This window comes from Helianthus annuus, chromosome 16 (genome assembly GCF_002127325.2).
Source record: "Helianthus annuus cultivar XRQ/B chromosome 16, HanXRQr2.0-SUNRISE, whole genome shotgun sequence".
Classification (NCBI taxonomy): domain Eukaryota; kingdom Viridiplantae; phylum Streptophyta; class Magnoliopsida; order Asterales; family Asteraceae; genus Helianthus; species Helianthus annuus.
Genome location: NC_035448.2, coordinates 54725931 through 54749631, shown reverse-complemented (window position 1 = coordinate 54749631; position 23701 = coordinate 54725931). Strand labels below are relative to the sequence as shown.

The window sequence follows — 23701 nt, the reverse complement described above, 5'->3', positions numbered from 1 at the left end:
CGACTATTATCAAAGACTTGTTGCACACATTTTGACCTTCGGGATCGTGCTTCTGCCTCGATTCTTGGGCATTCGGCACGCGTCCCGTTAGTCATTCTGTGAGCTTCAGGTCGTTGGAGTCCGTCGAGACTTTGGTGAGAGTTGTGTAAAACCAAGAACAAGTCGTCAAGGTTAGGGTTTCACCCCTGGCTTAACAAATTCTTTCTTATTTTAATAAAAATGAGGACGAAAATTCGCGCTAAAGTATGGATTTCACTCCTGGTTCAACGCGAATTCACACATTTTATAGATAAATACAGATAAAACAAGCAATTTAATCGAGAGTTTGCGGTTTTCACACCTAACCTCGACTTAATCGCCTATTCAGAAAATGATATTTCGAGTGCGGTGATAGTATAGCGTAAGCGAGAATAACGAGAGATAACAGGTAAGCTCATACATGATCCCTACTGGAGATGCATGAGTCGGTCTGTTGGTTCCTAACTATAGACTAGGTCTCTAAGACATCGACCCGGACTAGGTCGAGTCTTGCCTAATTCCCTATATTTATGGCTCTGATATCAATCTGTCACACCCCAACCGATGGCGGAAACATCGAGGCGTGGCACTGAGCGAAACAGATTGTCCAGAAGTTTCCATAACAATTATCATTACCAATCAATTTAAAATAACATGTCCCATACCATGTCTCAAAAGGCAAATAAATTATTACAGACAAGAATCTAGGCAATTAGTTCTGTTCCTACAACTCAGATTCAAATTGTACAGACAACTATTTGTTGGCCTCTAGGACCTTATTCTAGCCTCGCTTTCCTAGCAGATAAGCATCCTAAACACCTGTCACATACGTTAAAATAAAGTCAATACACATAGTGTAAAGGCGACTATACAAGTTTGATAATAGCATATAGAGTTCGAAATAGTTTACGCATAACCAGCACATACATAGAGGAAAACGAAGCATGTTAGTTATCGACATGAACCTATCGATACCAATGACTGCGGGTTGACTGCCCAAGGCAGTTCGTAATACATGATCACCACTGTAATCCATGCAAATAATTGTCCTTAACAACTCCCGTGTGAACGGGTGCTGAGTCCAAACTATAGTACTATCGTCGTTAAGGCAGGTAGACAGCATTCCATGTGTAAACATAACAAACAAGCATTCATTAAGTCACGTATAACATGCGGTAACGGTTAGCGTTTAAAGTATTGCGTGGTGTGTTCGTTTGTGATTTTGTATAAGTAACGTATGCAACACCCAAAAGTGCGTAAAGCAAAAAGGGATCGAGTATACTCACAGCGGTTGATGGATTGAAGGGAGCGCTTAGAGAGTAGGGTTAGCCTGATCAGAACGATAGCACAATGATAAGAGACGCGTAAAACGATGCAAGTGTTTGTGGGTCGGATAGCTGTTCGGTCGGACAGCCGATCGTGCAGTGACAATCCGTTCGGATAGTTGTCCGGTCGGACGGTAGTCCGGTGTAGGATCGTTATTGACGATCAAATGAGTCAATCAGAGCAGAAACACCACTTTTATGCGGCGGAATCACACAAACAGTTTGAATCAAAGAGAATGGAGTAGAAATAGACAGTAGGTCACTTTAAACACGGTTTCTCATTAATTCTTCACAGAAAAATTTGGCAGCAGTTCGGCTACAACTTGGACATTCAGTACATAATGAGAAACCAACACAACTATATATAGGGGTGCTAATTCCGCTCCAAATGACACCTTGTCATTTCGGGCGGAATCAACACCTTGTGATTTCGCTCCAAATGACAACGTGTCATTTCGAGCAGAATCAACACATTAAAGCATAAAACTTACATTATGACCCCTACACTATATATAAATGACATATTTGACCCCTAGACCCTATACAAGCTTGACTAAGACTAAGACGTAGGCTTTAGACATTCGTGCATCAACAAACTCCCCCTTGGATACTGCCGGAGTCTTCAGTCTTGTCTTCGGGTCTTTAGAGTGACTTGAAAGTTTCCTCTCTTGACTTAGGCTTCCTCCTAAGCAAGTTCCTCACCCTTTCATTCTCTTTCTTGGCTTTCTTAGCTTCCTCATCCTGTTGCTTCATCCATTTTCCTCTGTTTTCATCCAGCTTCTTGCGTTCTCTTTCAGCTTTCTTTCTTTCTTTCTCTTCAAGCGACCGCCATTTAGAATTCCATTTATTTTCAGAATTAATGCCTTTCTGAAAACAAATAGATACAACTTGTTGAAACTGCATCGCTTGCTCACGGTCTTTAGACTGAAAATGGATCTTGTTATGAACAAACATTCTATATCTTTGGCCGAGCAATTCACTAACCACATCGGGTCGTACACATATATATCTCTTATCTCCCTTCCAGCTCGATAAGTAATGACAGCCTCAGTCGAAATGCAACTGTATACCCAGCCCAAGAAGCCTTTGTAGAAATCCTGCTCCATCTTCGGCACTGGTATATTCTTCATCGTCTTCGGCTTTTTCACGTTCAGAATAGTCTCTTCAACCCCTGTCACTGGATCTACCCTTGTAACTCTCTTCGGGTAATGCGGCTTCCAGTGTCAGAAATTCTTCAAGGATTCAAACTTTATGTATCCCCACATCGCAACATCATTCTTTCGTACAAGATACCCTAAAGTTCTCACTTTTGATAACTCTTCGACATCCCACCATGGTAAAGACATCACAACATACAGACGGTCAAAGTATTGTACTCCACACTCTATTCTTATTGCATAAGCATTAACATGAGGTAGGAAACCCCAGCTAATGATATCACCGAGTGAAATACTTCTATTTCTCTGATAATACTTCAACGGCCTTTTGAATTTTCTTTCATGACTATCTTTAAACCACTTCTGCCGTTCTTCCTTTTGCATGTCTTTAGGAGTACCATCGAAATTTTTGTCTTTCAAAATCTCAGCGACTTTCCTTCTTAACTCATCCCTGTTTTCTTCAGTAAAGAACTCCATCAGTGTAGGAAACTGAGAAGTATCTTCATTTACACTCTCGTCATCAGTACAATCTTCAAACTCAACCCTATCATACAAATCAGCATCCTCTACATACTTGTACTCATACTCTGATTGATGGTTGATGGTTGATGTCGAACGCATTCAATTCATCCTCAAAATCAAATTTGAAGTCTGGATCCACCATACGTGTCATTTCTTTAATTTCATCCAATGTATACGTATGTCTGTGCTCACCTTCCTCCAAATGAGGTTCTATTCTCAAAATTAACTTTTCAACTTGTTCAACATTTTGATCATCACCATGCTCCCCCTTTCCGTCAGCTCCCTCTGTTTCTTCATTCACACTGTCATTCAGATAATCATCAACAGTCTTTTCACTTGACGGTTCAGTTACTTTGATTCCCATACCACCCTGATCATCATCATCATTGTCATCATCAGAGCCATGACTGCTAGCAGAGAAGACTTTTTCATCATCATCATCATCTTCCTCGTCATCATCCCCTTCATCATCATCCTCCTCGTCATCTTCTTCATCGTCATCACCAGCAAGGTCTTCCAGTGAAACATTTTCTTCAAAGATTGCTGATACGGAAGATATAGGAACAGGATTCTCAATAACTAGAGATGGAACAATTGAACTTTCAGCTACTGCCACACTGCTTTCAACACCTTTTCCCTTATCTTTCATTTGTGCGTCAATCTCAGCTTGGTGTTTAGCCCTAAGTTCTTCAACTTGTATTTCTTCGAACTTTTGCTCAATCGACGTTCCAAGCATGTTCTCAACAACTTTGTTTAACATGTAAAACTCATGTTCTTTCAATGCTTTCGCAGCTTCAAGCTCTTTGTTTTTCAACTCAAAATATTTGTTCTGCTCATCTCTGTGAGCCTTTTCTTCTACTAATTCAGCTACTCTCACTTTCAAGAAATCAATCTCTGTCTGATCTGTATCAATCTTCTTCAGTAATGACTTGTTTTCAGATTCTAACTTCTTTATTCGCATTTCGAGAATCTTTTCACGATCAGCCACTTTCTTGCTTTCAGCTGCTAATAATTTGTTTTAATTTACAACATCATCCATTTTCTTCTCTAACTTTTTCACTTGTTCATCATTCGCAAATCCGAAATCTCCAATATCTTCAAGACTTCCTGGAACAGTTGGAAACGTCTTGTGTCCAGAAGAACCATGAGTTAGTTGAATTTGGAATTGAGTGGGTGGTGGTGTTTTGAAGATTTCTTGGGATGTAAGAAAAGGTTGTTCATGAGGTGGTGAGAGATGTAACGGTGAAAGTTGTAATGGTGAAGGTTGTCTAGGTGGTGTTGGTTGTTTTGGTGGTGAAGGTTGTCTTTGAGGTGTTGGTTGTTGTGGAGGTGTTTGATGTGGTGGTGATTGTATTTGTGATTGATGTGGTGTAGGTTCAGGTGGTGGTGTTGGTGGTTTACTTGGTTCTTTGGACGATTTCTTATTCAGAATAATCTTAGGCTTTGTGATCTTCGGAGTAACTTTCTTTATCTTCAGAGACACAATCCTTTTCCTTGCTCCTGCTTTCTTTCTACCCCCGACGGAGGCGATTGAGATCCAGAAACATGTTGTGGTGATGGGACATATGGAGCATCCTCCTTTTCCTACCTCTTCCTCTTTCTCAACTGTTTCTCTTTCTCTGTCGCTTCTTGAATTCTTTTTAAACGTTCAGTTTCATCTATCTCATCTTCCGAAGAACTCGAAGAACTTGTAGTACTTTTATCAACATCATCACCTTCTACATCATCAATAACTTTTTCTTTATCAACTTCAATGTTAGCTGCTTGCTCTGACTCTAAATCATCAATGTTTATCATCACATCATCAATATCAGCATACAGATCTTCTTCAACATTTACACCTGGTTCTTCACCCTCAGGCTCATCAATCAACAAAGTCTTTGCCACTTTCTTTTGTTTCTTCTTTGGCTGTGACGATGACTCCTCACCCTCCTGTGTTTGAGGGGTGACCTTTTTGCTTCTCTTTCTCGGTTCTTTCATAAACCAGTCACTTCGTGTATTTTTAAATTCTGTAAGAGACTTTAGCTCATCAGCATAAGCGGCCTCCTTCATTTCCTCTTCATTCCTCCAGTTTTGGTGATTGACTGGATCAGGATCAACATAATTCGCATCCTTGATAAATCCAAAAAATTCAGCTACTTTCTTCGGTTCGGGATGGTTTGGATGATATCTTGCAAGTTGCTTGAGAGAATCATTGTTCATGTGTGAAAGAACTAACAAATCACTGTTCAAATCACGTTCAATATCTGGATATGCATGATCAATCAACATCTGTACAAATCTTGGATAAACCCAATGTTGGACCGTGTTCCGACCCTAAACAGTCAGTTGAGAACGTTCATCTTCACATACGAAGGCGGAATCAACATAAATGAAGTTACACAGCTTTTCCTATTCAATTCCTTTTCTTTTATTGCTTTCTGATACAGATTTGACAAAGTTTCGTTACACCAGCAATGAATCTGTTCCGCTCCAATGTACACAACCACTGATCAGGTTTCGCTTATAATCCCTATTTATAGTCCTTGTGCTTTCGCTTATACAACATGCCGTATAAGCGAAACTACCCTAAATACCATATAAGCGAAACTACATATGACACATGAGCGGAACTACTTCTACACATGTACATAAAAGCGAAACTACAACATAAAACATAATTTTGACTTTCAAAACCCTATGTTGACCTATCTTGACCTAAGACGTAATGCAGATGTAGTCAACAGACATTCCATGCATCAACAGACTCCCCCTTGGATGTTGACGAAGTCTTCAGCTCTGAGTCTTCAGTCTTGGTCTATTCTTCAACTCTCTGTCTTTACATCATAAGCACTCTATCTTCACAGGTTTAGGATCACAACCTAGCTTTATCTTCAAAACTCCCATTTGACTGTTGATCCAGACTCCCCCTTTCATAGACTCCCCCTCTCAATATGCTAGAATCTGAGGTCTTGATCTGGTTCAAGCTTTGACAATTAGCTTCCGTTGGGAATAATGAAGTCCAAAAACCTGTTACTCAACAAATAACATTACAAACTATCTTTTCAATAATAAATCACAAATTCAATCAGTTTTAGAAATCCACTCAAGTACTCAGGTCGAAATTAATGACCCTGATTACTCAATTAATCTACCAAGTCCAACTTAATGACCTTGGTTGATCTTTTGACGAATCAAACTGATTTTAAAACAATAATTTTCACAGTTTCCTAAAAATAACAAGTATCAAATTAATGAACTCGTTTTAACTTTGAAAACATCTCAAACTTCAACAAAGTAAGCTCTCCTCATTCTTCAGCTCAGAACTTTCCTGCATCTGCTTCAATCTCCGAGAATCCAACGATTAACTCTGCACTTTGGTTTGTCAAAAATAAAGCAGAAACAAAAACTTTTTGGATTTTATAAAGTGTTCTAAACTAAGAAATGAAATGCAAAAAACTTAAATTGCAGAAAGTAAACAAAGTAAACTATATACAAACTTATTTTTGGCGAGCGTGTCAGGGAATCATATCAGCTTCTCAGACAAATTACTAGTACCGTTAAGCTATATTACATACTATGACTTAAACAATTCACCTCGATTGTCGATATACTGATCCATCTTAAATTCTCACACAGATTTCAATTTACTCAGGATACGATTTAGATATCTTATGAACTTAACTCATTCATGTGTCCCACCTCTTGAATATACTCCCGTATCCAGAATCCCAGATATTCAGTCTTACAGGTGAGTATACCACAGATGATATCTGTAAGGGGTTAATTGCGAGGGCCGTGAGAGCTCAGGTCGATACTTCCGTATACGTAGAAAGATGACGGCTTCGACTTTCTGGTGTGTCCCCTTTAGAGGATCTTTTAGTTACAACAGCAGCGACTATCAATTTTATTGTTTCATCAGCTTGCTGAGGGCGATGCTGTGTTTCAAGCATTTGCAGAAAGTATTATTCGGGGACTAGGTCAGTACTTCCATACAGCAGAAGTCCCGGAATAATACCCCAGATATCACTGAGTATAAAGACCTAGTATCTCAGAATATGGGACCTTTCAAACGAGATTTCAGGGGTTACCTATATATCCAAGTAGTGTTCCCCACGAATTTCACAAGTTTGAAATTTTAGGTTTATATCCCGAATAAATCTACTAAATGTGCGAAAACTTATCGACACATCATTAGTGAGACTGTTTAATTCATTTAATCTTTACAATTCTTTAGCATACTCTAATTGTCTAGCCGATGTACTATCATTTTCCCTATATACACAAGCTCTTTTTCAATTTTATCATGTTTTTGAATTTTTGCATTTTTTACTGTTTTTGTATTTTCTGAAAATAAACTATATACACCTATCTACCTATCTACTCCCCCTAAATACCAAAACAGGTAAAAAATCGACAAATCATTGCAGATTGTTTCTCATCTTCATCCGCAACAGTACTCTCATCAACGCCAATTATGCCATCCGACACCGAAAGAAGCTTCATACCATTCAGTTTTAACAAATATTTAAACCGATTTTTATCAAAAGCTTTGGTATGTAAATCAGCTTTCTGTTCGTCAGTGTGGATTTTCTCAATTCGTATCAACTTTTTCTCGAAGCAATCTCGAATAAAGTGATGACGAATCTCTATATGTTTAGTTTTAGCATGATGTACTGGATTCTTTGTTATGTTAATAGCGGCCTCATTATCAACAAAAAGAGGTGTGTTAAGAAACTGCAAACCGTAGTCGCGCATCTGTTGCTGTATCCACAGGATCTGAGAGCAGCAACTGCTAGCAGAAACGTACTCTGCTTCACATGTAGATAGCGCCACAGACGTTTGTTTCTTACACTGCCAGGTAACCAATCTCGGTCCAAAGAACTGGCATCCTGCAGTTGTTGATTTGGTATTGACTTTGCAGCATCCGAAATCCGAATCGGAATACCCTTCGAGCGTAAAGTCGCCTTTTCTAGGATACCACAACCCCAATGTAGGAGTTCCCTTCAAGTAGCATAATATCCTCTTCACAATAATCATGTGCGAAGCTCTCGGGTTAGATTGATTGTTGGACCGTTGTTTTGACCCGAAAAGTCAGCCGAGACAGTTCATCATCACATATAAAGGCGGAATCAGTATATATGACGTTACAACAGCTTGTTCTTTCAATTCCACTGCTTTTATAGCTTTCTAAGTAAATTTTGACAGAGTTTCGCTCCAGAGAACATACACGACTACTAGATCCGCTCAAACTGATCCCCTATATATAGCCTATGGTGGTTCGCTCATATGACAGTTCATATGAGCGGACCTGTATCAATGACACATAAGCGAACCACTATACGTACCTATGAGCGGACCTATAACCAAACTGACATAAAAGCGAACCTACTTCTATTTTGTACATATTTGACAATCTAGATCCCCTGTTGACCTATCTAGACCTAAGACTTCATGTAGACGTAGTCAACAGACATCCTATGCATCAACATTGATATCTTGCTGCGAGGCACGTTGGGTACATGATATAAGGACGTGAAGCAGTTAGATACATCAAAGAACCTATCATGGAACGGTAAAATGTTTCATCAGCCCTGTCTACGGTGAGATCTGGATGAATCCCATGATTTGTTGCAAGTGGGGTAGCAGCTGGAGTAGAACTTGACATTCCAAATTTCTCTAGAATATCATGCACGTACTTCGTCTGGTGAATGAAAATTCCCTCAGGTAGTTGTTCAACTTGTAGTCCCAGAAAGAATTTCATCTCCCCCATTGATGACATTTCGAATTTTTGCTTCATCACCTGTTCGAAATCTTTGCACAATTTCTCATTCGTCGACCCAAAGATTATATGGTCTACATAAATCTAAACTATCAGAAGATGTCCGTCGACCTCTTTAGTGAAGAGAGTGGCATCCACTTTTCCACGTATGAACTTGTTGGCTAGTAGGTGTTGAGACAAAGTCTCGTACCAAGCTCTCGGGGCCTGGTGTAAACCATACAGCGCTTTGTCCAATAAGTAGACCTTGTTTTTGTGGATTGGGTCAGTAAAGCCCGGCGGCTGACCGACATAAACCTCCTATTTGAACTTCCCATAAAGAAACGCCGATTTTACATCCAACTGATATACTTTGAAGTTCTTCCAAGACGCAAATGCAAGGAAAATTCTGATTGCCTCTAGTCGTGCCACAGGAGCATAGACTTCTGTAAAATCAATCCCTTTCTGTTGACTAAAGCCCTGAACAACGAGTCGAGCTTTGTTCCTTACAACAACTCCTCTGTCGTCTCTCTTACACTTGAATACCCATTTCCTATTGATTTTCCTTTGACCATCCGGTAAATCCACTAACTTCCACACTCCCAACTTTTCAAACTGACTCAACTCTTCTTGCATCGCAATGACCCAAGAGTCTTCAGTAAGCACCTCTTTATACGTTCTCGGTTCGACATGCGAGATAAAACAACTTAATGAAAATTCAGTTTGTAAAGGTGCTACTGTAGAATAAAAACATGTTAAGCCCTGGTCTATTTGACGTCTCGTGCGAACGCCTGAATGCAATTCTCCCATGATCAGCTCCTCTGGATGATAAGAAAGAGTTCGCGGCATTACTTCGCTTGGAACATCCACATCACCTTCCAGATTAGTAACATTTTGATTTGCACTTTGTTCACCAACTTGGTTTATTTGACTTGAATCCTGAATCTGCTCCCCCTCAGAATCTGAATCTCCATGATCAAAGATCAGCATGTTCTCTGATTCTTGATTATCATTCTGATCTGACTGATTATCTTGAGCAACTTCATTCTGTTGGACATCATCGTGTTCACCAGCATTACTCGGACCTGCTTCATTGTCATTCAAAGTTTCCCGTGGTCGTCTTGAATACTCAGCTGGGAACCTTTGCTGTGACTCGTACTCACGCAAAATATCCAATTCATCAAAGAAATCTTCTTCTTCTTCTTCTTCCATCATGTCAAACGATTCCCACAACTTGTCGTAATGATATCGCCATGAATCTCCTGGACTTTGTGGTGGCATAGTATAACTTTGACATTCAACATTTGCAGCTTCAATAATTCACTTCTCACTTGGAACGAAGACACGTCGTGTAGGACTTGAATATCCAACAAATATACCCTCAATGCACTTCAGACCAAATTTTCCATAAGGCTCTATAACCGTACAGGGTGACCCGAACGGTTCTAGATACTTCAAATTCGGTTTGCAATTATTGATCAGCTCAAAGCATGTTTTGTTGAACTTTTTGACAGTAAGAACCCTGTTGAGCGTATAGCATGCGGCGGAAACAGCTTCAGCCCAGAAATTAATTGGTAACTTTGAATCTGCGAGCATAGTTCTGGCCGTCTCGATTAGCGTCCGGTTTTTACGTTCTGCGACTCCATTCTGCTGCGGAGTGTACGGAGCACTAAACTCATGCAATATACCTCTTTCATCACAAAATTCTTCCATTCTACTATTATTGAATTCAGTACCATTATCACTTCGAATTCTTTTGATACGCCTCTGGTACAGATTCTCAATTTTCTTGAACAACGCCATTAAACTGTCAAACGTTTCGTCTTTCGTCTTCAAGAAAGAAACCCACGAAAATCTGGAATAATCATCAGTTACCACAAGACAATATTTATCTCCTGTAATACTCTTGACATTCATCGGACCAAACAAATCCATGTGAAGTCTCTCCAGGGGTCTTGAGACTGAATTGACTTGCTTTGTAGGGTGTGACTTTTTCTTCTGCTTGCCTTTTACACAGCTAATGCACTCCCCTTCCAGATGAAAACCTTTGACATGAACTCCTGTGACCAAATCATTATGCACCAAATGATTCATTTTTCTATGTATATGCCCCATCTTCCGGTGCCACAATCTCGATTCTTTCTCAGTTGCTCTGGACACGAAACAATGAGCCTGACCCGCGGTTGTAGTAGCAACGCTCATATCCAACACGTACAGATCATTAACTCTCGGTGCCCGCATGATAATCCATTCCTCAGGGATAACAAATCCTGGTTTCAAGATCAAACATTCTTTATCAGTGAAGTGAGTGGTATACATTCTGTCACAGATCTGTGAGATACTCAGCAGATTGTTCTCCAGCACAGCAATGTAGTTAACTCTCTCAAACGTCACAATCCCGTTGGATTACGTTCCTTCACCAATAATCCTTCCTCCTTGATTACCCGCAAAACCTACGTATGCTCCATTTATGTTTCTGACATCGTACAGCAACGCGGTCTTCCCTGTCATATGTCTTGAAGCTCCACTATCCATGATCCATCTGGATACAAGTTTTGGAAGATCCTGCACATAACAAACTTTGACTTAACCAACTTCAATAAAGATGCCGATTCATGCTTCGCGATCAAGGAAGCTCCGGCAATTCAAACTGTTTAATCAAACATTGAGTCCACCCAGGCTTCATCAGCCTTAGGTGTAATCTTGACTCTCGCAATTTGAATTTTGAAATTTTCAGCCTTAAGAGGTGGAAAATTCGCATCATAATCAACCGGAATTGATTCTTTAGCCTTTTTCACTTCAGAAGTTGATATTTTCTTCTCTGTTTTTGGTTTCCAAACTTGTTGAGATAATGCAACCCGTTTATAAAACTTGTCATTTTTAGTTACCGACTTCTTTACGAGTTCATTTTTCACTTTGACATTGTCATTTTCATACTCTTTTTCTCAACAACGATTGGTGCTTTACCCTTCACATCAACTTTCTTCTGTTGAGTCTTCACAGTATTAGTCTTAGGCTTCACGTTGGTACACTTTCGTGCAATGTGACCAACTTGATTACATCTGAAGCATGTTCGAGTATCAGCCACTCGACTTGTGCCTTCAGACTGAGCCTGTGAAGCTCGTTTCTCAAAGAACTCTTTATTAGATCTCGAAAAAATTTATTTTTCTTCATCAGCAAGTGAACTCGAACTGTTCACAAACTTTTTCTTCTCAGCAAACCTTTTGTTTAGAACATTTCTTTTCTGATAAGACTTACCCCCCTGATAACCACCCGACCAATTGTTTCCGTTGTTATTATAAAAACGCGATGGATTAACAGATTTCTTGTTGTAAACCTTTTCTTTCTCAAAACTCATTTTTCTCTTCGTTTGACTCAGATTGTTCACTTCTGACAACTCAACTTCGACCAATTTGAAAACATTTGTCAATTTGTTCATGTTTACATTCTCAATCGGAAACTCAGAATCCGAAAACAACTTATCCGAACCCAACATCTTGTACATGACAAGATTTGATTCTTCATTTAAGTTGTTCTTGGACTTTTGTTTCGGAATGTATTTGTCCAAGAAACACCCATCTTCCTCAGTAGTGTCATTATCCGTTTTTAGCACATTTTCAACAACACCTTTTACAATATCATTTTGGACACTATCGTCACTGGAAGATGTGAACGTGACATCAATGTTTTCCGGAAGTTTAACTTCACTTTCTTCCTCGATTTCAACCAACCCAGATTGCTTTTTCGTGTAATTATCCAAGATCGGCGGTGGAACTCTATGAAAACCCACCCCGGTTCCATCAGAATACACGTCTTCGCCAGCTTTGTTTTTCCCTATGGGTTTGGGAACAATGTGTTGCAAAACAAAGCTTGCGGAGCTGTAACTATTAAGCTTCAACTGGATTCGCTCGTTTTCGATTACAGCCTCTTGAACTTTAAGTTTCAGTTTAGCGATTTCATCCAGTTGTTGGTTGATTGATTCTTCTTTTACTCTCAGCACTGCTTTTAAATGAACGTTTTCTTTATGAGTTTTACCATTTCGATCATCACAATCTTTCATTGTGCTTTTCAGTTTTTCAAACTTTTCAGAAATCTGACGGTTTTCAAGAATTAACTTTTCATTTTCCTTTTTAACTTTTTCATGATCAATTTTATCATTTTCAATTTGGCTAGTTAATTCTCTTATCCGTTCAGTTGAAGCTTTAACTGTTTTGTCACGATCGAGAATTTGATTCTCAACGCTTCTGACCTTTGCTGTCAGATCTTCAACTTTCTTACCGTTGAGATACGTGACTGTATTACAAAATTTGCACTCTTTGTTGCAATTTTTGCAATCAACATTTCCATCAATTTGTTTACCTGACGCATTTGTTGACAAGTTTGAACTGACCTGGCTTTTTGACTCAGACACGGAGTTAGAGTCTACCTCAAGTGCCTTAGCAGCCAGCACTTTGTCAGCCATTTTTCCCAGGTTCTCTGCAGTCAACTCCTGCGTTGTGTCAATAACTCCAGTATCAATCTTCTTTGATTTCTCTTGCTCTTCTTTCTCCTTTCTCTCTTTCTCTTCTTTCTCCTTTTTCTCTTTCTCTTCTTTCTCTTTCTCTTCTTTCTCTTTCTCGTCTCCAGTTCCCCACCATTTATTCTGCCAATACTCATCTTCTTCTTTTAACTCCTTGATTATGGCTTCGATATCAAGCGTTTTGTCATCGATCGCAATATTTCCATCCTGATCAAGATAACACTCTCTGTCCGGATCCCATCTTCTCGCTCTTCTCGCTTCCAGATAGATACCAGAAATTCTAATGATTCTGTTCTCAGCAATCATTTTTCTGTATCTATACTTCTGCTCTTCAATACGATTATCTTTCCACGGAATAGGTTCAGTTTTTGCCATGAATGCGTAACCAACCGCATCTTCCTCTGGTAGAACCTCTTGACTCCAATCATACCCTCATCATCGTAAATTACTGCAAGAGCTCTAGATTTCTATTTGTTGTCTTCAACCTGCTTCAATCTAGGCGGCTCGGATTTATTCTGGTGATAAATCGCCTTCTTGTAGTAATCATCTCTGAAAGGGTTCTCCGACTCATCAGCATATGCGTTTCTGCATTCTCGCTTGAAGTGACCTTTCTGCTTACACTTGAAGCATGTCACTTTGGATTTATCGAACCCCAGCTTGGTAGATGGACCACCAATTGTCTTCCTGCCGGTAATTTCCATGAAACGCTGTGCTCGACGAACAGCACCGGCTATAGCCCAACGAATATCGATCAGCTCCATTTCTTCAGGATCTATCTGATCATAATCTTCCTTCGTTAAGTTGGTATTGCCTATCTTCCCAGCTACTAACCCTTCATATGATTCCAACACCGATGCTAGGAAGATTATCTGCTGTTTGGCCGACTCCTCATCAAAATTCTGAGCATTCTTCAAGTCTATTGCAATGTTGCATTGAAAACGATTCTTTCCATCAGAATGACTTGCAGATGATGAAGATCCACTATGATAACCACTGTGATTTCCACTGCTTTGACCACTTTGACTTTCTTTGCTTGATGTGGACACATTTTCAGCAGAAAAAGCAGTTTTGGGAGAAGTTGCTTTTGGCATCATGCTTTTTGGATAATACAAATCCAAATTCTGCTGATAGGATGAGTGATTGACTTTGTATGTCTTTTTCAGTTCCAGCTCGTGAATTTCAAGTCTCTCAATCACCAAATCCACAGTCAACTTTGCAGGCTCGATAGTGTTTTTCAGCATCAGCGCATAATATCTCCAATCCATCTCATCAGGTAATGAATCGAACAGTTTGTCGATAAGCTCTTCATCAGGAAATATGATATCATGTCTTGCTAATTCCAGCTTCAGATGACCAAACCTTTCTATTATTTTACAGACTGGCTCATTCTTTAAACAACTAAACATATCAAATTCTTTCCTAAGAAGTTTTTTTTTACTTTTCACAATTTCAGCTCTTCCTAGACATTTCGTTTCTAGCTTTTTCCAGAGATCTTTTGCGTTCGAATAATCGAACAAAGAAATAATATCCTCTCGGACAGACTGAAATAACAAAGCCACGCATTTTTGCTCAGCTACAAACGATTCAATCTCATCAGCAGATGTTAAAGTTTCACCATTTTTGTTTCCATGTTCATAACCGTTTTCAGACTCTTCCAGCTAGAAAATGCAAATGCCATGAACCAATCTTCAAACTTTCTTGACCACCGACTGTATTCCTCGATAGCCATTAGCTTTGGAGGTTTATTGAATGTTCCGAAGGCACTTTCAGATTCCCAAGCTTCTGTTAACTTTTTCTTCGCATTTGGCGGGTTCTCGTTTGCATTACTTGACGAAGTATCATCGTTTCCAGAATTTCCAGCAAACGCGTACATATCACTGAACGGGTTCAAGAATATATCATCCATCTTGAGTGTACCTGCAAATCAGCAAACACTTAGAAAAATTTTTGAAATTTTGAGCAATAATGACAAATGAGGGAAACTATCAGCTATTGTGACTGATAAGCGAAAGTGTCAAATAAGCGAAACCACTCTTGTCCGAATGAGCGAAAGTACTATTTGACAAATAAGCTAGACTATAACTTGTCCGTATAAGCGAAGGTGATAAATGACCGTATGAGCGAAACTATACTTGACCAAATAAGCGAAAGATGTATGTCCGGATAAGCGAAACTAGCGATGTTCGAAAAAGCGAAACCTCTAGTTTAACTGATTTTTACCATTTTTAAGCCGTGTTTTAACCTGAAACTTTCTAGGGTTTGTTAATTGTATGTTCTACACGTTATACTCGATTTTCAGGCCATTTTAACCGTAGGAACTAGTTCAAATCGAAAAAGTATGAGAGACAGTGAGTAGAAATGAGAGAATTCTGTAGAATCAAGCTGTAGTAGTATGAACTCCTCGTCCTGAGCTCTGATGCCACTTGTTGGACCGTGTTCCGACCCTAAACAGCCAGTTGAGAACGTTCATCTTCACATACGAAGGCGGAATCAACGTAAATGAAGTTACACAGCTTTTCCTATTCAATTCCTTTTCTTTTATTGCTTTCTGATACAGATTTTACAAAGTTTTGTTACACCAGCAATGAATCTGTTCCGCTCCAATGTACACAACCACTGATCAGGTTTCGCTTATAATCCCTATTTATAGTCCTTGTGCTTTCGCTTATACGATATGCTGTATAAGCGAAACTACCCTAAATACCATATAAGCGAAACTACATATGACACATGAGCGGAACTACTTCTACACATGTACATAAAAGCGAAACTACAACATAAAACATAATTTTGACTTTCAAAACCCTATGTTGACCTATCTTGACCTAAGACGTAATGCAGACGTAGTCAACAGACATTCCATGCATCAACACCCAAGTCTTGCTCTTTGTTGTAATGTTCTCGGCCATGTAATGAAAAACAATGTGCGAGAAGTTGTATTTCTTGTTCAGAACTAATGCAGTGACCATATTCATCTGGTAATCACGCATGGTATCATACCCTCCTTTGCAATGGCTAAGAGACATCAGTACAGAATGAACAATAAACTTGTAAGGCTTCTGAAACCTTGACTTCAAGTAATTTCCAGCGTTTAGTGCACGAATGAGTGCCTCTGTAAAAATAATTTTGTTGGCGAGTTTTCATCATCCGGAAAATTCAAAACTTTGTTGGCGAGTTTTCATCATCCGGAAAATTCAAAACTTCACGAATGAGTGCCTCTGTAAAAATAATTTTCTTATTCTTATTATGCTGCTTCACAACTGAATAAATCACTTTATTCTTTTCATCGTAAGTTGCATGCTTCCAGAAATGTTCCACGTGTGATTTGTACACAGGACGTTGATCAGTCAAAGCTTTCTGAATTGGTATTCTACCCATGAACTTTAGAATACTGCTGAATTTTGCTAGCTCAGTATTTTTACCCACATCAAAGTCACAACAGCTGTTGTGTAGTGGATCAAATATCACATTTGAACCCTGCAAAGCATCAAACCACAAAATGAATCAATACTTAGAAAAATTTCAGCATCAAACAATTTCAAGCGAAATCATATGTAATGACAGAGTATTACAAGCGAAATCACCCAAAGTAGTTTGGAGCGAAATCAACAAAACACTTAGAAGCGGAATCAGTTAAGTTGAGTTTGAGGCGGAATCACATAAGGTCACTTTTGAAGCGAAATTAACATTATGTTCTTAGAAGCGAAATCACAAGTACATCACAAACACATCATCTGAAGCGGAATCAGATATTACCCTCAGTTTCAAGCGGAATCATAATTAAACTCTCAAAACTGATCCAATCATGAAATTGAACATGTTAACTTGTTAAACAATGAAATCCGACCATAGGGTTGTGTTTAAATTTCATTTTTACCAACAAATATGCCCTAGATCTAAAACAGAACATCCTGTGTATCGACAAACATCTGCAAACCCTAGATCTAATACAATCAAACACACCCACATGATTTATTAGACAATCCGACAACAATAATGAGTTATCTTGTTCAGTTTTGGCAGTTTTTAGCCCTAAATCTAAAATCTGGTTCAAGACAATCGCCAACAAGTCAAAATAGATCAAAACAGGGTCAAATCGAACTGTAAAACTACCTTGCCCATGTTAATAGTTGAGCAGGCCAACTAATAACAACAAATCTATGAGAAATCGGTCAGCAATTCAACTTGAAATCGAAGATCTAAGGGTTTCGCTCGAGTCGCCGGAGAGAAACACTTGGGGCGGAAATAGAAAAGTGATGTTGGAGCGGAATCAGGTGGCCTTTTATAGACAATATGATTCCGCTCGAAATGGTCAAACTGCTTCACAAGCGGAATCACTTATGAGGTTTACAAGCGGAATCAGCTACAAAGCAGCTTCGAGCGAAATCACATTTTAATGCATTTTCAAGCGGAATTAAAAGTGACTTTCAAACTTTTTGATTTTTTTTAACATTTTTTTATTGTTCACTGACACACCTAGTTAACCAAGTCCAAGTTAATGACCTTGGTCAACTGTTCAGCTTACCAAGTCCAAATTAATGACCTTGGTTGACCTGATTATGAAGTATGCTGACTTTTTGATCTGAAAACAGTTCAAATTAATGAACTTTCGAACTTTCCGAACTTTCAAATACTATTTCAATCTTTCAAACATGTACCAATCACATTTTAGTATCTCCTGCTTATCCAACCCTCATCAAATAGACATGATCTGCATGAGGCTTTGATCATCTGATCCTCAACATCGGTTGTCGAAAATAAGATGAAAAATAAAATCTTTTTGGATTTTTTAACAAGATAAGCAGAAATATGTACACACAATCTTTTTGTGAGCGTATTAGGGGATCATATCAGCATTTGACAAGACACAAGCACCGTTAAGCTTCTATTTCATACCAAACCTTAAACAGTTCGCGTAGATTGTCGATATACTAATCCTCTTAAATTTTCACATAACTTTCAATCTGTTCGGGATACGGAATTAATGTCTTAGGACTTAAACTTTCACATGTGTCCCACCTCAGTATATACTCCCGTATCCAGATCCCAATATTTAGTATTACAGGTGAGTATACCTAGATGATATCTGTAATGGGGTGAATTGCGAGGCCGTGAGAGCTCAGGTCAGAACTTCCGTTCAGCAGAGAGATGACGGCTCGACTTTGGTGGGTTCCCTTTAGAGAATCTTTTTTACAACAACACATGATTTGGCATTTTGCAATGTTTAATCATTTTTTATGCTGAGGGGAGGCTTTACAAGTAAAGCATTGCGTACAGCATTATCCGAGGACTAGGTCAGAACTTCCATTCAGCAGAAGTCCCGGGATAATACCCCTGATATCACTAAGCATAAAGACCTAGTATCTCAGAAAGAGGGACCTTTCAAACGAGATTTTGGGGGTTAGCCATATATCCTGGAGGTGTTCCCCACGTAAAAGCAAGTAAATTTTAGGTTTATATCCTAAACAAATCTACTGATTTTTTAAAAACCTATCGACAAATCATCAGCGAGACTGCTTAATGCATTTTAAACGTTACATTTCTTTAGCGTACTGTGTCTGTCTAGCTGATGTACTATCATTTCCCCTATTATACACAAACTCTTTTTCAAGTTTTCTAATGTTTTTGGATTTTTTTTAATTTTATCATGTTTTTGTATTTTCTGCAAATTTCTCCCCCTAAAAAGAAAAACATATTTTTGTGTTTTTGTTTTTATCGAAAAGCAGAAAACAAACTATACAGAAAGTTGACAACACGACATGGTTCACATCTGATCGCCGCCCTCCTCGGCTTCACATTCTACTACCCTCCCAGCACGCAGATTTTTCATCCCATTCAATTTTAGAAGATAATAAAATCTCTTTTTGTCAAAGGGTTTTGTATAAAAATCAGCTTTCTTATCATCGATGTGTATGTGTTCAATCCAGATTAACTTCTTCTCGTGACAATCACGGATGAAGTGGTGACGGATTTCGATATGTTTCGTTTTAGAATGGTGAACTGGATTTTTAGTAATGTTTATAGCTGCTTCGTTGTCCACATAAATCGGCATATCCAAGAATTGCAAACCGAAGTCGCGCATTTGCTGTTGGATCCATAGGATCTGTGAGCAACAGCTGGAGGCTGAAACGTATTCAACCTCACATGTAGAAAGCGCCACTACAGTTTGTTTCTTGCACTGCCAGGTAACGAGTAGAGTTCCGAAGAACTGACACCCAGCAGTGGTGGACTTTGCATTCTGCTTGCAGCTTCCAAAGTCAGAATCAGCGAAACCTGATAGGGAGAAGTCACCCGAGCGAGGATACCACAAACCGATGCTTGGGCAGCCTTTCAAATACCGTAAGATACGTTTGACAATCGTCAGGTGTGACTGCTTCGGGCTCGACTGATATCTGGCACAGAGACATGTCGGGTACATGATGTCCGGTCGAGAAGCAGTGAGATACATCAAAGATCCGATGATTGACCGGTACAATGTCTCGTCCACTTTCACTCCACTTTCGTCAGGACAAATACCATGGTTCTGTGCAAGGGGGGTTGCTGCAGAACTGCATTCAGTCATATCAAACTTTTCAAGCACGTCCTTCACATATTTTGTTTGATGAATGAAGATTCCATCGGGCATCTGCTCCACCTGCAGCCCAAGGAAGAACTTCATCTCCCCCATCGAACACATCTCAAACTTCTTCTTCATTACTTTCTCAAACTCTTTACACAGCTCGTCGTTGGTGGAACCAAAAATGATATCGTCAACGTAGATCTGCACGATCAACAAATGGCCTGCAACTTCCTTTGTGAACAATGTGCTATCCACTGTCCCTCTGGTGAACCCGTTGGCCAGGAGATATTGGGAAAGCGTCTCCTACCAGGCTCTCAGGGCCTGGTGAAGTCCGTAGAGCGCCTTGTCTAGCAGATAGACCTTGTTTTTGTGCAGTGGATCAGTGAACCCCGATGGTTGTCCCACATACACCTCTTCTTTAATCTTTCCGTACAGGAAGGCAGATTTGACATCCAGCTGGTACACTTTGAAGTCTTTCCATGACGCAAACGCCAGGAAGATCCGAATCGCCTCAAGTCTAGCAACAGGCGCGTAAACTTCATCATAGTCGATGCCTTCTTGCTGACTAAAGCCTTGTACCACTAATCGTGCTTTGTTTCTCACACGACTCCTCTATCATCCCTTTTGCACTTGAAAACCTACTTTGTTTTGATCAACTTTTGATTCTCTGGCAGATCAACTAGTCTTCAAACACCCAGTTTCTCAAACTGTAGCAGCTCTTCCTGCATAGCATTTACCCAGCTGTCTTCAGTCAACGCCTCTTTATAAGTTTTGGGCTCGATCTGTGAAATAAAACACTTTAATGAGAATTCTTCTTGCAAATGTGCAACAGAAGAATAAAAACATGTAAGAGCTCGGTTGATTTGGTCTCTGGTTTTAACACCACTTTGCAGGTCACCAATTATTTGCTCTGACGGATGGTAAGACAAAGTCCGAGGCATAATGGTGTCAGGCATGTTCACTTCCGATTGCAAGTTCGATATATCAAGATCGACGGTTTGATCCTCAGCTTCCGTCGAAGTAACATTTGGTTCCTCGTCAAAGGTCGGAGCGGTTTCCTCCTCTGAGTCGTCAGAGTTGTCAAATGTTGGAGCTGGTTCCTCTGGTGATTCGTGAGCTGTTCCACTTGGTCCGGCTTCATCATTGTGAGTACCCTCGATGGGTGGAGAAACTACTAGCGGTCTAGGCACTTGCTTCTGTGACATAGATTGCTGGTACTGGTACAGAAGTGCTATTTCCTCGTCACTCGGCTGAACCGGTAGATGAAACGACTCCCAGAGCTTGTCATAATTGAACAGGAATCTTTGTCCGGGAAGTTGTGGTGATGGAGTGTGCTTCTGACAATCCACATGCTGAACTTGTATCACTTTCCCCAGGCACGGTACGAACACCCTCTTCAACGGGCTTGCGTAACCTACAAAGAAACCATCGTTTGATTTAGCACCAAATTTTCCATTTTCATCAATAAACGTACACGGAGACCCAAATGGCTCCAGAAACTCTAGATTCGGCTTGTATCGGTGTAGCAACTCAAAACATGTCTTCTTGTACTTTTTGACGGTGAGTACGCGGTTCAATGTGTAACAAGCTGCAGCTACTGCTTCGCTCCAGAAGAAGATCGGTAGTTTGGAATCAGCTAACATTGTTTGAGCTGTCTCTATTAGGGTCTGATTCTTTCTTTCAGCAACGCCGTTCTGTTGTGGTGTGTATGGCGCACTGAATTCATGAAGAATTCCTTTTTCATTGCAAAACTCGAGCATTTTGTTGTTTTTGAATTCCGTTCCATTATCACTACGAATTCTTCGAATCGGCAGCTTATACAGTGTCTCCATCTTCTTGAACAACACCATCAGCGACTCAAATGTCTGATCCTTTCTTTCCAAGCACACGACCCACGAGAATCTTGTGAAATCATCAGTCACTACCAAACAGTACAAATCTCCACTGATGCTCTTTACATTGACCGGCCCAAAGAGATCCATGTGGAGTCTCTCAAGCGGTAATCTGATCGAATTAAGTATCTTCGGTGGGTGTGACTTCCGAGTCTGCTTCCCCTTTTTACAAGCTACACAATCAGCATTCAAATGAAAATTCTTTAAGTTTACACCTTCTACCAAATCATTGTGTACTAGAAAATTCATTTTACGAACATGAATGTGGCCCATCTTACGATGCCACATAATTGATTCCTTTTCTGTAGCTTTTGATTTTGACACAAAACATTGTTTTTGATGATTTGTTGGTGTTGCGACACTCATATCAAGAATATACAAGTCGTTCTCCCGTGGAGCGCGCAACAACACCATCTCATCAGGGATTTTAAACCCCGGTTTTAAAACCAAACACTCGTTTTTTGTGAAATGTACACTGAAAGATTTGTCATATATTTGAGAAATGCTAAGTAAATTGTTTTCCAACTCTACGATATAGTTGACTTTCTCAAATGAGATGACACCATTCGTCAATGTTCCCTGTCCAACAATTCTGCCGCCTTGATTTCCGGGAAAGCCCACATAACTTCCATTTATTGATTTGACTTCGTAAAGTAGAGCTAGCATCCCTGTCATATGTCTCGATGCACCACTGTCCATGATCCACTTCGAAAGGATAGACCTGGGCAGCCCCTGCAAACATCAAATCAACTCATTCAAACAATGACGCCCATGACTTTTTGACCTCAGAAACAGTGCCAAACACTACATCACACTTCTCATCAATTTTAGGAAAGTTAAATGTGACATTAGGAACATCATCTTTCACAATTGGTTTTACTTTGTTGTTAATTGGGGGAAACTCAGCAAGAAATTTATCAAGTTCAGATTCAAACTCGACAACATCATCTTTCAAAACCTTTGTTTCATTTTTTAAAGCATTTTCCATCTTTTTCACCTCGACTGATGGTTTCGACTTCGCAACCCATGATTGGTTTTCAAAAATTTTTGTTTTCGGATAAATCTTTGAAGTCTTGTGAGACTTGGAAGATTCGCCAACCTCGAAGATCGATTTTGGCTTATCCTCGGACTTCAAAGATTCTCCTCTCTTTAGGATGCGAATCGGGGAAACCATTGGTTTTTTACCTTTTGTACAATTGGTGACTTTGGTCGAGGTTTTTGAACAACGGGTTTTATGAAAACGGGTTTTTTAAACACTTTCTTGCATTGTTTTGCCATGTGCCTGATTTCATTACAGCGATAACAGACTCCCTTGTCATATTCGACAAAAGTTGATTTGAATGCCTCCTCTTTCAACTTTTTCGCTGTATTGAAATTGTCAACGGCTTTTTGACTAAAAATGTAGTCCTTTTCATCATCTACACTCGGTCCAGCAACAAAGATATCATTCATTTTCTCTTTTGGCTTAACCACCTGCTTAGCCATCTTTTTCTCAAAACCAATCCCTTTGTTTTTAAAATTGTTTTTCTTGTTATTACCCTTACCTTCCCACTCTTTCTTTCCCGAGCTGGTAGGACGTGATGTAACAAAAGATTTTTTCGGTTTTGAAAAGAATTCTTTGTTGTTAACCTCATCAATGTTCATTTCAACCAACTTGAAAACTTTCTCAACATTCTCAATCTTCACGTTCTGAAGAGGATACTCGAAATCAGAGTAAAGATTGTCAGTTCCAATCATAGTGTAGACCACCATAATCAGATCGTTATTCGCACTTCTGTCTGATTTCGGTATGAAACGGTCCAAGAAGTTACCCTCATCTTCAGACTCAGTAACAGATTTCTCAGATTTAGACTTCTCGGAGTTATCACTCTCTTCATCTAACACCTGATCGACAATGGTTTTGATGATCTGTGATTCGTTGTCTGTGTCGGATGCAGAGAATGTAACATCAATGCTCTCAGGCAAATCATCC

The 23701-nt window shown here is 39.5% G+C and overlaps 2 protein-coding genes across 2 annotated transcripts; both read right to left on the bottom strand.

Moving 5' to 3' along the window:
• Positions 1-1985: 1985 nt before the first annotated feature.
• On the bottom strand, positions 1986-3983 carry LOC110919306 (RNA polymerase-associated protein LEO1-like). The gene is made up of 4 exons (XM_022163578.1): positions 3215-3983; positions 2651-3087; positions 2414-2557; positions 1986-2267 (listed from the first exon to the last, which is right to left on the bottom strand). The coding sequence occupies exons 1-4, from the start codon at positions 3981-3983 to the stop codon at positions 1986-1988; spliced, it is 1632 nt and encodes a 543-aa protein (XP_022019270.1).
• Positions 3984-4040: 57 nt separating this feature from the next.
• Positions 4041-5293, bottom strand: LOC110919305 (bromodomain-containing protein 4-like). The gene is made up of 2 exons (XM_022163577.1): positions 4611-5293; positions 4041-4533 (listed from the first exon to the last, which is right to left on the bottom strand). Exons 1-2 carry the CDS (start codon positions 5291-5293, stop codon positions 4041-4043), a joined length of 1176 nt encoding a protein of 391 aa, XP_022019269.1.
• Between the last annotated feature and the right edge of the window lie 18408 nt (positions 5294-23701).